Below are 13703 nucleotides of genomic sequence, written 5' to 3' on the forward strand. Positions count from 1 at the left end.
TCTCATGCTAAGAAGAAAAAGGGAAAGGAAGTTGCTACTGATGGCAAGGGAAAGGAAGTTGCTACTGATGCTGGCTCTGGTGATGGCAAGGAAAAGAAGGGTAAGCCTTATGCACTTGGAATTATCCTAAAGAAAGCAGAGGAAAGGGAGAGGTTCGACATACTTGCTGGAAGAGGTCTCTTAATGAGCAGGTATCCCGATAAAACTACTCTAGATGATTTAGGTATGAGAGAAAATGTTAGGGATCTGGTTGGTAACATAGGATGGGGGAAATTTATAGGACATTCATACTCCACAAAGGTATACCTTACCCTAGAATTCCTTAGTACATTGTGTTTTAGAAAAGATAAAGATAATGTTGATGACCCACAACACAACAATGTGTCATTTAGCCTGGATAACCGTGAATTTAGCATGTCACTAACTGAATTTTGTGAACGGATGGGGTTCGCAAGCACGGGACTCATCCACGATTCTCATAACCCGAACAATAGGCCTGAGAATTATGATCCTGATGAGTTTTGGCATCAAATAACTGGAATGAGGAAATTTGTGCCTAAATCTGCTAAGGCTAGTTCCATCCACAACCCTGTTTTCCGCTACATTCACAGGGTTATGGCTTGCTCCATCTTCGGTCGAAAGGAAACGGGGACGGTTAGGACCGATGAACTATTCATATTATGGGCTATGGTCAACAAGCAACAAGTAAACACAGGTTACTATCTTTTAAGCCATATGGCGTCTGTTGCGACACAGGACAGTGGTAAGATTGTGGTGGGGGGACCGATAGAGTTCATGGCCAAGACGTTAAATATTAAATTGTATCGTGATGAACATCCACTTCATGGTTGCAATGGAATCAATATTGACACACTGATTCAAATGAAAATGATTAAGGATGTGAGTGGGGGGAAGAGAGAACAATTTCAATTGAGGGTTGCGAACCATGACTCATTTCTATTGCCAAATCCTGATAGGACTGACACATCAAATGTAGAAAACTGGATTTATTCCGATTTAGGTACAGAAGTTCCTGCAGAGCAGCATGATGGAGATGACGTACATGCTGATGACCAGGAGGAAGACCAACCGCTGCCGGAGGTTCAACATGACCATGATTGGCGTGCAAGGATAGAGGCTGAGGTTCAAGGGACAAGGGCCGACCTTCAACAGATGAGGATGGAGCATCAAAGGCATTATGAAGAGGAGCAGGAATGGCGTGGAATGATGATGGCTGAGGTGCAGCAGATGAGGCAGGACAACCAAACGCAACAACATATGCTCAACCTAATGATGCAGCACCTAAAAATTGAATACCAACCTCCAGGTGGAGTCTAATGTTGGGAATCTGTGTTCGTGACTTACGGAGTAGGGAGGATAGGTTTTTTGCTTGCTTATGCTTCTTGGATGATTGCTACTGGTTTTTTATTTAAGTTTCTTGCTTCTATTATGGAACTGTTATGTTGGGTTATTTTGAACTTGCTAACGCTACTTTTGTTTACATATCTTTCATCAACTACTGGTACTGTTATATTGGGTTCTATTTGAATTTTGTATAAGTTTCTTTGAACATGCACTATCAAAAATTCTGTTCAAAACTTAATTGTGTTCAATTTAAGTTTGTTTAACTTCATATGTAAATCTTTGTCGGTGTCATAATCTATAATTCTGTTCAGGTTGTATTGTAAATGATTCCAAATTGTATGTGGTATTATTTACGTATGTGGTAAGGAAATACAATTTGAGCATGCTGTGGTGACAACTTTGTAAAAAATATGTAGCACGACCGTGCCCAATTTACACACGATCGTGTGTATTCCTTTCACATTACTAACTAATGACCAGATTGTAATGACACGACCGTGCCAAAAATTAACACGGTCGTGCTTGATTATCAGCTATAAATTTCATTAGCATCAGTGCTCATAAGCACGACCGTGCTAAACTATCACACGGGCGTGCCTTCTATTCCCATTCTGGTTCAACTTAGAACATAGTATGTTGACACGACCGTGCCCAATTTACACACGATCGTGTGTATTCCATTCACATTACTAACTAATGACCAGATTGTAATGACACGACCGTGCAAAATATAAACACGGTCGTGCTTGATTATCAGCTATAAATTTCATTAGCATCAGTACTCATAAGCACGACCGTGCTAATATATCACACGGGCGTGCCTTCTATTCCCATTCTGGATCAACTTAGAACATAGTGTATTGACACGACCGTGTCACTTTCAAACACGCCCGTGCTAAGTACGAATGTAAAATGTTTCCTTCAGCACGCCTGTGTTGTTTGTGTCCAAGGTCGTGCTCATAACCCAGTACACATATTAACTACTAATTGCTTAACAATAGAGGTGGCGCAGGCAATTAGACACATCACAACGAACAACGTTTTACACAAACCTTCAAATATTCACGAAATACTTTGATATCGTGTACATATTAAACAATCCACATCAAATTAGAAAGGTTCCAACATCATAATATCACAGATTAATAAAAATGCATAAGTTCACTCCTAAATACACGCAAAACAACAATCAATTTAAACAAACAACAGGTCACTAACATCTTCGTCGAAGGGTCATCATACACCATTCTCCGGTTCATCAGTTGCGAACATCTTCAACGCAACATCAAACTTCAAAATTCATCGTGCTCCTCCAATCTTCAATTTTAGTTCAAATCCTACGTTGTTCGAACAATAATAAATTACTTACAATGTTGACGCTAATATCACCGTTTAAATTTTAAACAGTAGAAACTTCAAACATTAGATAATAACGGCTTCACACTTACCATGGGTGTGTTCCAATCTTCCGAGTCTTCAGCATACCCTTGATCATCATTGATATGTGATGAATGATTCTGTGACTGTACATTAAAGTCTTCTCGTAGACGACAAGACTGCCGGTTGTGACCCTTACATCCACATATGCCACATTTCGGCGAACTCCGCTTTTTATTTCCACTTACATTACGAGATGAAGACGCAGCTGCTGCTCCACCTCTTTTCTTAAGCCGTTGCGGATTACCTAAACTTTTTTCTGTCACTGAACCGACCACGGGCAATTCATCAACTTCACCCCTGCTTAATGATTCCAATGTTTCGGTGTGTTTTTCAATCATTTCCATGGTTTTGTGTATATATTCAGGATCTCCACACTTCAACACGGCATTGGCCATCCTCTTACATCGCTCAACGAACATCACATACGTAGTTACAAATGCAGGATCACGGTGACTTGAACTATTAGCATTTTGAGCATTGATTCCATCTTTAGCACGTTTGGTCCATCGTTCCATCACAAGACATTCTGGCAGTACAACAATGTTCAAATGCACTAGAACATGTAAGATATGTTCACAAGGAATACCAAATGTCTCGAATCTTTTGCATGAACATTTAAATGTCAACCGTTCTTGGCAAAATGTCACGATCCAATGAATATCATCCCTAGGGTATTTGAAAACATTGTAGGTAAAAATGGAACCACTGCGCACATCACCTTCGACTTTGCACCGACTAGATCTCTCCAATACGGGCCTAAACTGCTTAAACACTGACCTTGTATATATTCTTGAAGCTGACTTCTCTAATTTTCTATGTTGAGTTTGCAAAACGGGGTCACCAAAAGAAGATGCATAATCCGCCTCAATTTCTCTGTATCTAACATAATTCAGCCACCGCAAAAAATGCTGTAAAAAATCCACCAAATTCGACAAGACGGTAACATATTTTCCAAATTCAGAATGAAGACCTTCACACCTTGAGGTTGTTCTGAAACCAGCATAAAATCTACCACGGATATGGGCAGTTGACCATTGCTCCCGCTTCTCATACAGCTCACGAATCCACTTATTATTTTCCAACCCAAACTCTGCAACCAACAAATCCCACATAGTTTCAAACTCTTCAATATCAAAATCACCGAACATACACCGTTTGAACTTCGGGACAAATTTTGGATTTTTTATATTGCTCGTTGCATTTCTAGCCAAGTGCCAGGCACACAAACGGTGATGAGCATGTGGAAATACTCTTCTAATTGCATTTCTCATTGATAGATCTCCGTCAGTTATAACTGACACAGGTGCCTTCCCGCCCATTGCCTCAAGAAATTGTTGCAGCAGCCACACGTAAGTGTCCTCAGTTTCATCACCAACAATCGCACTACCAAATATGACACTTTGATTATGATGGTTCACACCGGAAAAAATAACTAACGGTGTGTTGTACTTAATTTTTCGATATGTAGCATCAAATGCCAAAACATCTCCAAACACCGAGTAGTCCATACGGCTAACCCCATCACACCAAAATAAATGTCGAAGTGTTCCATCCTCTTTAACTGTGTGCCTCCAAAACATCATATCATCCGTACTACACAAACCCTTAAGGAAATCAATTGCATCCTCTGCATCTGTACTCTTCCTCTCCCTGTTCTTGAATTGCTCGTTGTACATGTCTCTTCTTGTATATCCAAGATTTTTAAATCCACCAGCCTGTGAAGCAAAAAAACCATAGATGCGTGACGTAGGAATGCCAGCTTTCCTCATCATTTTCATTTGGTATTTGTCATAATCGCTCATCTTCCTATGTGCAGGTAGCATTCCCTCATACTTCCCATCCAAAAAGGTGTGATTGTGAATATCGTCAACAGATTTTATGTACCATCGACCGCTACCAGCGTCAACGTGTACTTGAATTTTTGCCATGCAACCACACCTACTAGTTGCCTTCTGCTCTCTTTTCCTATCGGCAGCATTACTTCCAACCCTGTAACCTTCTCTATGACAAACAAAGGTTTGTTGAACAACATCGCCATCCCTGTTCTTAACAACACGGCTTTTTCTACCGGAAAATCCACGTACACAACCGTACAAATTGTAAAACTTGAATGCAACTAAACGATCCTGAAAATGGTACCGCATGATTTCATCCGACCCTATTTCCTTAAAATTAATTCTGTCAAGGTCAGCCATGCAATCAACCGCCGTTTCATCGTCAAAGTTGCACCCATACAACGAACTGTACATGTCTTCGACATCTTCATCCGAGGAACATACATCACTCTCCGAACAAGAGCTATTGTCCATGTCCTGTACAATAAAAATTGCAAAATAACTTAGTAATTGACAATCCTCAGATCAGAATTACACTACGATTTTCGCTAACTTCAAAAATAATTTACACAATAATGTAATCACATCAACATACCTCTACCTCTGAACCTTCCGCATTAAGGTTGCATCCCCCAGTTATGTCGCTTACATTGGGAATTCCGAAAATTTCTAGAATTTCATGAATATCCATCTTCCTGTTCATCATACATACATGGATTTAAATAATCACAATCACAAATTCGCCAAAACACACACTACCTTTACATGAACAAAATTGCAGGAACCAGACAAATACAACACTACATAGCAATACTAGTAGAAAGCAAAAACAATTACTTCCAGGATGTCAAGCACGACCGTGTCTATAATCAGCACGACCGTGCTCCAAAACATTCAAGATTATAACTTCATGCATGGAATTTTGGCACGACCGTGTCAGTAAAACGCACGACCGTGCTAGATTGCAGTTCAGAATTTTTCTCACAAAACCTAGCATAAACCAACCATATTTACTTCCATTACGACAAGCACGACCGTGTCATTATTGAGCACGATGGTCATGGTGATAGTAAACAAAATGCATCCAATCTCCAGTGAGTTTGAGCACGGTCGTGTGTAACTTAAGCACGACCATGCACAACACCATCTCATAAACTTGGTGTTGCAGCCATTGTTGTCTTCTTACCCTCTTTCATTGACAAAAAACTAACTCAAAAATTCATTATTTATTCTTTCAGTTATGGTATCTCAGAATCTTATATTAGCCAACAACACTAACCCACTACTTCTATACAACAACCACATAGCATAATAAAACATTTAAAATGATAAACAAAGTTATGTTCATACCTTTAAGTTGAAAATGAATTTAGATCTATAAACCAAACTAAGCTGCAATCTCCAGATCAATATAGGAAAGTGAAATAATGTTGAACAATTTTGTTGATGGATAAGAACTTTAACTTAAGCATGAAGGAGAAAGCATATCTGGAAATATCAAGAGCATGGGTGGCTATGGAGATGAAGAAACATGTTAAGCATGAAGGAGAAGGGAAACAAAACTCAAAATGAGATTTATGGTGGTGTTTCACGTGTATAACGAAAATATGAATTACTACTCTCCATGTTTCAATTTTAGCAGGGGGTGTACAAGTAATTGCTGATAACTGATGGTGTTTTAGGGGGTGTGAGCAGCAGAAACAATAAATGGAATAGTTTATAATATAATATGTTTTCATTAAAATATTCCAGCAGGTAAAAAGTGCTTTTTTACCGCCAGCTGTCCTTCATTTCCAGGCCACTAAATGTGCACAAGTCTTTTGCTTGTGCATGCTAAATGCCACCTCTTTTGACCATTAGAGTCTAATGGGGGATGCTTAACTCTTTAAGCATTGGTACCTAATAGTACCCCAATTGGAGGAGAATATACACTTGTGTTATTTGAACAACAATTTTTATGACAACTTTTGATACAACCATAAATTTACAAAAAAATAGAGGTATTGACATAAAAACCAAAACGATAAAGAGAGAAAATAAAAACATAATATGAGTATGAGAGAGAAAGTTGTCACAATAGTAGTAAAAAAATGGTTGTACAAATATCATTTCTCGATAATATATTATTAGTGGTTGTGGGGCAAGAATGGTCAACTATGCACTCTCGTATGTAAGTCCCACATCATTTTAATATTAAAATGTAATGATGTAAAGTTATTGATAGATGATGTAAAGTTGTTGGTGGGATATGATTTTACGAGAATATTTGGTTCTCAGTTGATCCTGTTGTAGTTTTTTTTTTTTTTTTTTTTGGCTTTAAGCCCTCTTTGTAAATGAGATCCATTTAGAACTTTTTTAGAGGTGTTGTGAGATCAATTTAGAATTTTTTTAGCGGTGTTAGGTTGAGGTCATTGAATGCTTATTAGGTACTACTCCCTCCGGTCCTCTATATAAGGAACAATTGACTTTTTAGATACATTTGATAATTGATGTATCTAATCTAGAATATAGATCAAATACATTAATTATCCAATGTATCTAAAAAGTCAACTGTTTCTTATATAAAGGACCGGAGGGAGTAGTGTTTATGTGTAAGCTGTTTTTAATTTAACATTTATAATATAGTGTTCATGTGTCAATAAAAAATCATAAATGATTGATATGTGCAAGTAAAACCCTAAGTATCTAGAAAAACGAACGTCTCTATTGTGGATCCTCTTAGGGGTGAAGTTCTAGCAACCAAAGTTTTTGACCAAAAAAAATCATAGACTTAAATGCATTTTTGGTTAACTTGTTTGAAAAAAAAAAAACGAAGTTTTGGTCCCCATTCTAAACATTGATTTTTTGGTTCTACCATTTCACTTTTATTAATTTTACAACCTCGTCACATTTTGGATTCTTTTATTTCTGAAGTCTTTTTTGTTGATGTCTCATGTTTGAACCGGCAAATCTCAACTTAGTTTTGTGAGTTTTATTGGTAGGTTTTTTAAGATTGAAAAGTTTTTTTTTTACTTTTATATATGAGACCGTAACAAATACTATTCAATTAATGTGTTTTTTTAGATAGACGACGATAACCATTAAAACTCACATACATTTTGTAAAAAAATTAAAACTTACACAACATAAGCTATGAATTATAAACTCAATTATTGTTTTTCTATGATACCAAAAGAGTACTCATTATTTTTTATTTTTTTAAAGGAAAAGATTACTTTTAATTATATTTTTTAAATAAAAAAAATGCAATTGAAGATTTTGCTTGCCATCACATTCACACCCGTATAGGAATGCCGAATCCAAAAAAGGAGAATGCCATCACACTAGCAAAAAGACAAACCTACCCTTCCACATAATTTAAATGACCATATACTTGATTAGTTTGAAAATTTCACATTACAAGCAGAAAAGGGTAATTTGGTAGTTTCACTCTTCACCATTCTCCTTCTTGTGTAAGTTGTCCAAAACAAAACATGCTACTGCTGTACTACATTCTTTCCTTTGTGCCAACAACGTTGTATTGTTTGTGTGTAGCCTTCACAAAGCAACCATTTTTCTTACAAAATACCTAATCCATCCTTGTTTTTCAGTAAAGGTTGAGCTTTTTGAAAAACAAAGTGATACCATGATGAATGAAGAACCATTGAAAGATACCATGATGGAGGTGAGGGAAGATTTCATGCTCTCACCTACTGGTCACAGTGAAGCAACTCTTAGAATGGCTCATTTTCTAAAACCCATTTCAAATTTCATTCATGAACCATCACCTTTTGGTTTTAACCCATCATCATTGTCTTATGTGTTTGATCCAAATGAGTGGCCTTTGAAATTCTATTTCAATGGATGGCGTCACCCACAAGAGAAATGGGTTTATTGGGTTGATCAACTTAAACCAAAATATGAATCTTTGTGGAAGAAAGTAGGTATCTTTGATGCTATAATGAGTACCAAGTGCCGCATAGTGAAAAATCAAAACTTGCTATATGGGGTTGTTGAGAAATGGTGTTGTAAGACGAATACATTTGTGTTTCAGTTTGGTGAGGCGACGATTAGTTTGGAGGATGTTATGGTTTTGGGGGGTTATCCTGTCATTGGTGATCCTATTTTCATCCATGTTAAAGGCCGGGAAATGAGAGAGGTGGAAGAGAAGTTGATCCTTGCAAGACAGAAACTTGGGGAGAGTAAAATACCTGGGGAGAGTAACAGGTGTCACGCTACCGCGTCAAAATGGATGGATTTTTTCATCGACAAAGGTAGTGAAATTGAGCATGAAGCGTTCATTGCTACGTGGTTGTCAATTTTTGTTTTTCCTCATAAAAGTTTGGTGAAAAGTTCTTTGTTTTCTATTGCTATTCATCTTGCTAGAGGAAATTCTATTGCTCTGGCACCAGCTGTTTTAGCTAGTATTTACAAGGATTTAAGTTTGTTTAAGAAAACAATTGTTGATCTGTCAAAATTATCTGTTGGTGGTGATAGATATCCTTTAGAAGTTACTCTTCAATCACCCTTTTACTTAGTTCAGATTTGGGTGTGGGAGAGGTTCAAAAATTTACAGCCAGAACCCATGTTGATCGATCACGGAGACCCTTTACTGTTTAGGTGGCATAAGGTTCAGGCCTTGAAAATTGAGAATGTTAAGCTGACATTAGACTCGGCTATGGATGATTTTCTTTGGCGTCCATATTTTAGATATGCTGATAACTGTGGTTTGTTTTATCCAAATGATGCATTTTCGGTACCATTTAAGAAAGATTTGGATAAACAAATGCTCTCATTTGTTATATGCATGAGAGTTTCCGAGCTTGTTGGATTCGACTCTATAGAGCAATATTTGCCACATAGAGTTGCTATGCAATTTGGAATGGATCAAGACGTTCCAAGTTATGTGCCTAGATTCAATGAGACTAAACTCATGGCTTGGAAAAACTATTGTAGGCTTATATTTGATCAAAATTTGTATTTTCCACCAAGACTTTTTGAGGCAGATGTTACCACACGATATGCCATGTGGTGGAAACAATCGGTATTGGGTCATGTCGATTTTGTTCAGAACATTGTGAAGCGGAAGAGAAGTCAAAGTTCAAGGAAGTACAGATCTCATGTAGGAAAAACTAACAGAAGTTGTAATGATGTTGGTGTTCCACCTGGATTTCGTCCTAATCTTGTTGACCTTCTTAATGTTGGAAAGTTTTGTGTTGATGTTCCTGCTGAAAGTTCTGCTCATGATTGTATGATAGCTGATGAACATATTCATGCTCCTTCCATGTCTATTGTGGATTGTAAGCCTGTGTTAAAATCTAAGTCTTTAATCAGCCAATGTTCTCCATCCTCTTTAGAAGATTTTGAACTTTCAATAGGGAGTTTGGAGGAAGATTCTGAAGATGCAAATCGAAGCAAAGAAGCAAAGATTTATGGTGACAGAGTCTGTTTATCTGAGACTCAAGGTGAAAGCAAACACTTTTCTATCAGAAAAAAAGTCTCTTCATTCAACAAGGTAACTGTTGTGCATCAAGATCTTCAGTTTCGCTCTGATATTTCTGCTCAAGCCGAAGCTAGAGAAGCGGTTGAAGAAGAAGGAAGAAAAGAAAGCGATCATGATGTTCTGGTTTGGTTAAAAGAGCAACACTTGAAGGATCAAAAGGAACTCAGGCGTTTGGCAAGACAACAAGGAGAGATGTTTCAGTTAATAGATTTGAAGGAGAAGAGGGATGAAGAGTTGAGGCAACTTCTCACTAGTTTTCTCAAGAATCAACAACCACCATCGTCTTCTTAAACCTTTATTTTGCTTTTTAATTCTCTTCCTGAAACTCATGACAGTGATGCTCTTTTCATATCCTACAGTTTGAGTTATGATATAAAAAATCAAATTGAAAATAATATTAGTTTTTATGAGTTATGATATAATGATTTTAATATCTTCTATGCTTGCCTTATTTATCTTTAGTAGTATTGGCATGACTAAGTTGTTGGCATGCACCAGATTATGTTTACATTCATATCCTCAACCAGTTGTCACTCGCCACTGATTAGTCTAACCCAAAGTTATGATGGAATACCATGTGTTTAGAGGACTCAACTACATGTATATTATTAGTACATAATACATTAGTTGGGATTGTAATCCTCTTGGTGACAAAGGAACTGTAAAGTTAAATGTATTCAAATTTCTTATATATCATACACCAAATTACCGAAGTTATGTAATATCAGTTGCTATGCTACAGGTGGAGATCAACGGCAACAATCTATTCGTTACCATGTTTTAAACAAAATAAGAGATGATAACGTCTTAAATAGTTCCGCTTGTCAGGTTTTCTTAAGTGACAGATTAAATGAAACCAAACCATCTTGATTGATATCGTGAGACGAAGAGGGAGTATAAATCTTGATTATTATAGCTTATACTTGCTGTGTACTGAATCTGAAAATTTGGAAATAGTTTATGAACTTATCATATCAACAGAAAATAATTTCTCTGCTCTATACTATTAAAACTTCTTATACATATGTGGGATTTTAAATGACATTGGTATTATTGTATTAACCATTATATTGGTTTATACAGATCTTAGTAATTCTTTAATAGGAAAAGAAAATTTAATATAAGGCTTTGTTAGATGACTAAATTGTCAAGAGAGCTATAACTTTGAGAACCAAATAGTGATCTAACTCATTCAAATTACTTAACACTTTGTCTTGTTTAACACTATCTATAATTCAATTTATACATACCGGTATTGATGGAATGAATATAACAGCAAACATCAATGATTTATCTATTTGAAAAATGTAATAAAACTAAAATATACTTGCAAAGCATATCAAAAAAATCCTTCAAAAAAAAGTACATCATTAAAAATCGTTCAAAAAAAAGTACATCATTGAAAACATTAAAAAAAAAACCATTAAAAACATCTCTAGGATTGTAATATAACTCCAACATCAAGCAATGCAAGGCCATATAGGTCTTTTCAGTGCTTTGAGACACATGGTACCATTCTCAAATTCTAAAAAAGTATGATCAATAAACTGACACTTATCTTTACTATTCATCCTTGCAAAACCAAATGATCTTGTCCAAGTGTTCATAGCATCCTCTGAGGAATGCAGAAGTAATTTCTCAACTCCTAAGCGAGTTAACTGTTTCTCAATCTCATCCATCAACAAATGACACATTCCTTGTCTTCGATACTGTTCCTTGGTGGCCACGAAAACTATCTCTGCAACCTTTTGACCATAAATTCTTATAGTTGCCACTGAAATCACTTCACCCATTTTCTCCAAAATCACATTATAGAAACCACGGAAGTTTAAGCGTTTTTGTTCTGATTCTCTACTAAAAACAACATCTTTAATCAACTCTCTTCCTGATAAAGGATCAAAAGTTGGATTAAAACCCTCATACAATACACCAAGAGCCATATTCAACTTACTCTCCTTTTGATTAAACTCCTCTTCATCAACACTATTCACATTCTTCACCAATGTCCATGTTAGATTATCTGCAACCTTAATTGGTTTTCCTAACAACTTCTTTAGACATAAGAACATGTTCCCACAAACTACACTGCAAAACCAATTCTCCATGTGATTAAATTCAATTCCTACGGCCTTTACGCATCCAAAGTGATATTTTTGCTCACATTGAACACAAACAAGAATCTGATTATCCTTGTGATCTTCACATTCTTGTTTGCATTTGGGTCGATAGCATATTTTGCAACAACAAGTTGGACAAAACCATTCACCAATCGGAACTCGATTGAGACCTAAACAACGGAGGTGGAATGCAGAAGGACATCGATCGCATAGTGCCAAGTCACCTCCAAAACCACAAACTGAACAAACACTATCGTTATTTGCTTCAGATTTTTCTTTGACAGCACAATGATTCTTCTTTCGATTTTCTTTGACAATAGAATGATTCTTCTTTTGATTTTCTTTGACAACACAATGATTCCCTTTATGATCATGCGAACCCAGAGCTTCCCTTTGACAATCCAACAACGACCTTCCATCTTCCAACAAGATACTTGTGGATGGTCTATGTCTTGTACAACCTGCATGAGACTCGAAGCCGGTGATAGTAAAAGTAACACGACAACAATCACAGACTATAGCATCAGAAAACAAACTCCCTCTTTTGACAACTTTGTTACTACCCTGACAGAAAACATTGGTCCCTGAAACCAAAACTTGATTCTTTATCAACCAAGAAACAATACCCATCGTTTAGCACTCTTTTTTCGACGGAACTTTTTTGGGTTTGTGTGATTGCAGAAATATATTTTATAAGGAGAAGTATGATTCAGAACTTTTGTTCACTGCTCTCTATGTATATATATAGGGCTAAATTGTATCAGAAATTATATTTCTAAATCTTATCTTTAAATAAGGAACAAATCTTCTTGAAAAAAAAATAACAAATAAATCTTCTTGAAAAGAAAAAAACAAACAAATCTTTAAGATATTCTAAACATAAATATAAATTACACCACAAAAGAAAAAATATAAATTTTAAATCATAACAATATCTTATTTGAAATATAAATATAAATTTATAATATTATTATAAAGATATTTTTACACGTTTTTTTTTGAGTCAATATTTTAACATGTTATTCTTTTTTTTTTTTATAGGAAATTCTAACATGTTATTCTAACACTTATCCCACACCCTTCGAATTCTTCAAAGTTATATTAATCTCTGATATTTTGTCCTCGTGAGCTTAACTCAGTTGATATGGACAATGCATAATATATGTAAGGTCTGGGGTTTAAATCCCGACCACCAAAAAAAAAAAATATCTATGATACCTTTGATGTTGATGCCGTAACGACATCAGTTTTTTTTTCTTCTTCTAACGGAGTTGGAATAGGAAGTTAGAATTTAAACATAAGTGTATTAAAATTCAGACTTAACTCGTTGAAAAATGGGTCCAACTCGCGTGGACCGCTCTGTCTAGTCTGCTATTTTTGACGGGCTGAGTAGAAGTTTTGAACTCGCTTCCTATATTTGGCTCGTCCCATTTAACTTGTTGAAAAAACAGGACGGGTCATCCC

At 36.2% G+C, this 13703-nt stretch overlaps 3 protein-coding genes across 4 annotated transcripts; 1 reads left to right on the top strand and 2 right to left on the bottom strand.

Annotated features, from left to right (window-relative positions):
* Positions 1–2390: 2390 nt before the first annotated feature.
* On the bottom strand, positions 2391–6480 carry LOC146920331 (protein FAR1-RELATED SEQUENCE 5-like). 2 transcript variants are annotated; one of them, XM_085713735.1, is made up of 3 exons: positions 5236–6480; positions 2814–5117; positions 2391–2702 (listed from the first exon to the last, which is right to left on the bottom strand). In XM_085713735.1, exons 1-3 carry the CDS (start codon positions 5344–5346, stop codon positions 2691–2693), a joined length of 2427 nt encoding a protein of 808 aa, XP_085569861.1. In that variant the 5' UTR covers positions 5347–6480; the 3' UTR covers positions 2391–2690. The 2 variants fall into 2 exon arrangements, with proteins under 2 accessions (XP_085569861.1, XP_085569860.1); XM_085713734.1 differs by having other exon boundaries at positions 2660–5117.
* A 1665-nt stretch (positions 6481–8145) lies between these two features.
* On the top strand, positions 8146–10835 carry LOC146920332 (uncharacterized). Its single transcript, XM_085713736.1, has one exon. It carries the CDS (start codon positions 8266–8268, stop codon positions 10411–10413), a length of 2148 nt encoding a protein of 715 aa, XP_085569862.1. The 5' UTR covers positions 8146–8265; the 3' UTR covers positions 10414–10835.
* Positions 10836–11470: 635 nt separating this feature from the next.
* On the bottom strand, positions 11471–13131 carry LOC146920333 (increased DNA methylation 1-like). The gene has a single exon (XM_085710722.1). It carries the CDS (start codon positions 12867–12869, stop codon positions 11583–11585), a length of 1287 nt encoding a protein of 428 aa, XP_085566848.1. The 5' UTR covers positions 12870–13131; the 3' UTR covers positions 11471–11582.
* Between the last annotated feature and the right edge of the window lie 572 nt (positions 13132–13703).

Source organism: Medicago sativa, chromosome 5 (assembly GCF_051527215.1).
Source record: "Medicago sativa cultivar Bolivia chromosome 5, Bolivia_mono, whole genome shotgun sequence".
NCBI lineage: Eukaryota > Viridiplantae > Streptophyta > Magnoliopsida > Fabales > Fabaceae > Medicago > Medicago sativa.

What these genes read in the sequence shown, in the direction of transcription:
- LOC146920333 (XM_085710722.1), bottom strand. Translation starts at nt 12,869, where the DNA reads ATGGGTATTGTTTCTTGGTTGATAAAGAATCAAGTTTTGGTTTCAGGG.
- LOC146920331 (XM_085713734.1), bottom strand. Translation starts at nt 5,346, where the DNA reads ATGATGAACAGGAAGATGGATATTCATGAAATTCTAGAAATTTTCGGA. An exon ending in CGGAAGGTTCAGAGGTAGAG is followed by an intron (nt 5,118 to 5,235) that starts GTATGTTGATGT and finishes TTTATTGTACAG; the next exon opens with GACATGGACAATAGCTCTTG.
- LOC146920332 (XM_085713736.1), top strand. Translation starts at nt 8,266, where the DNA reads ATGATGAATGAAGAACCATTGAAAGATACCATGATGGAGGTGAGGGAA.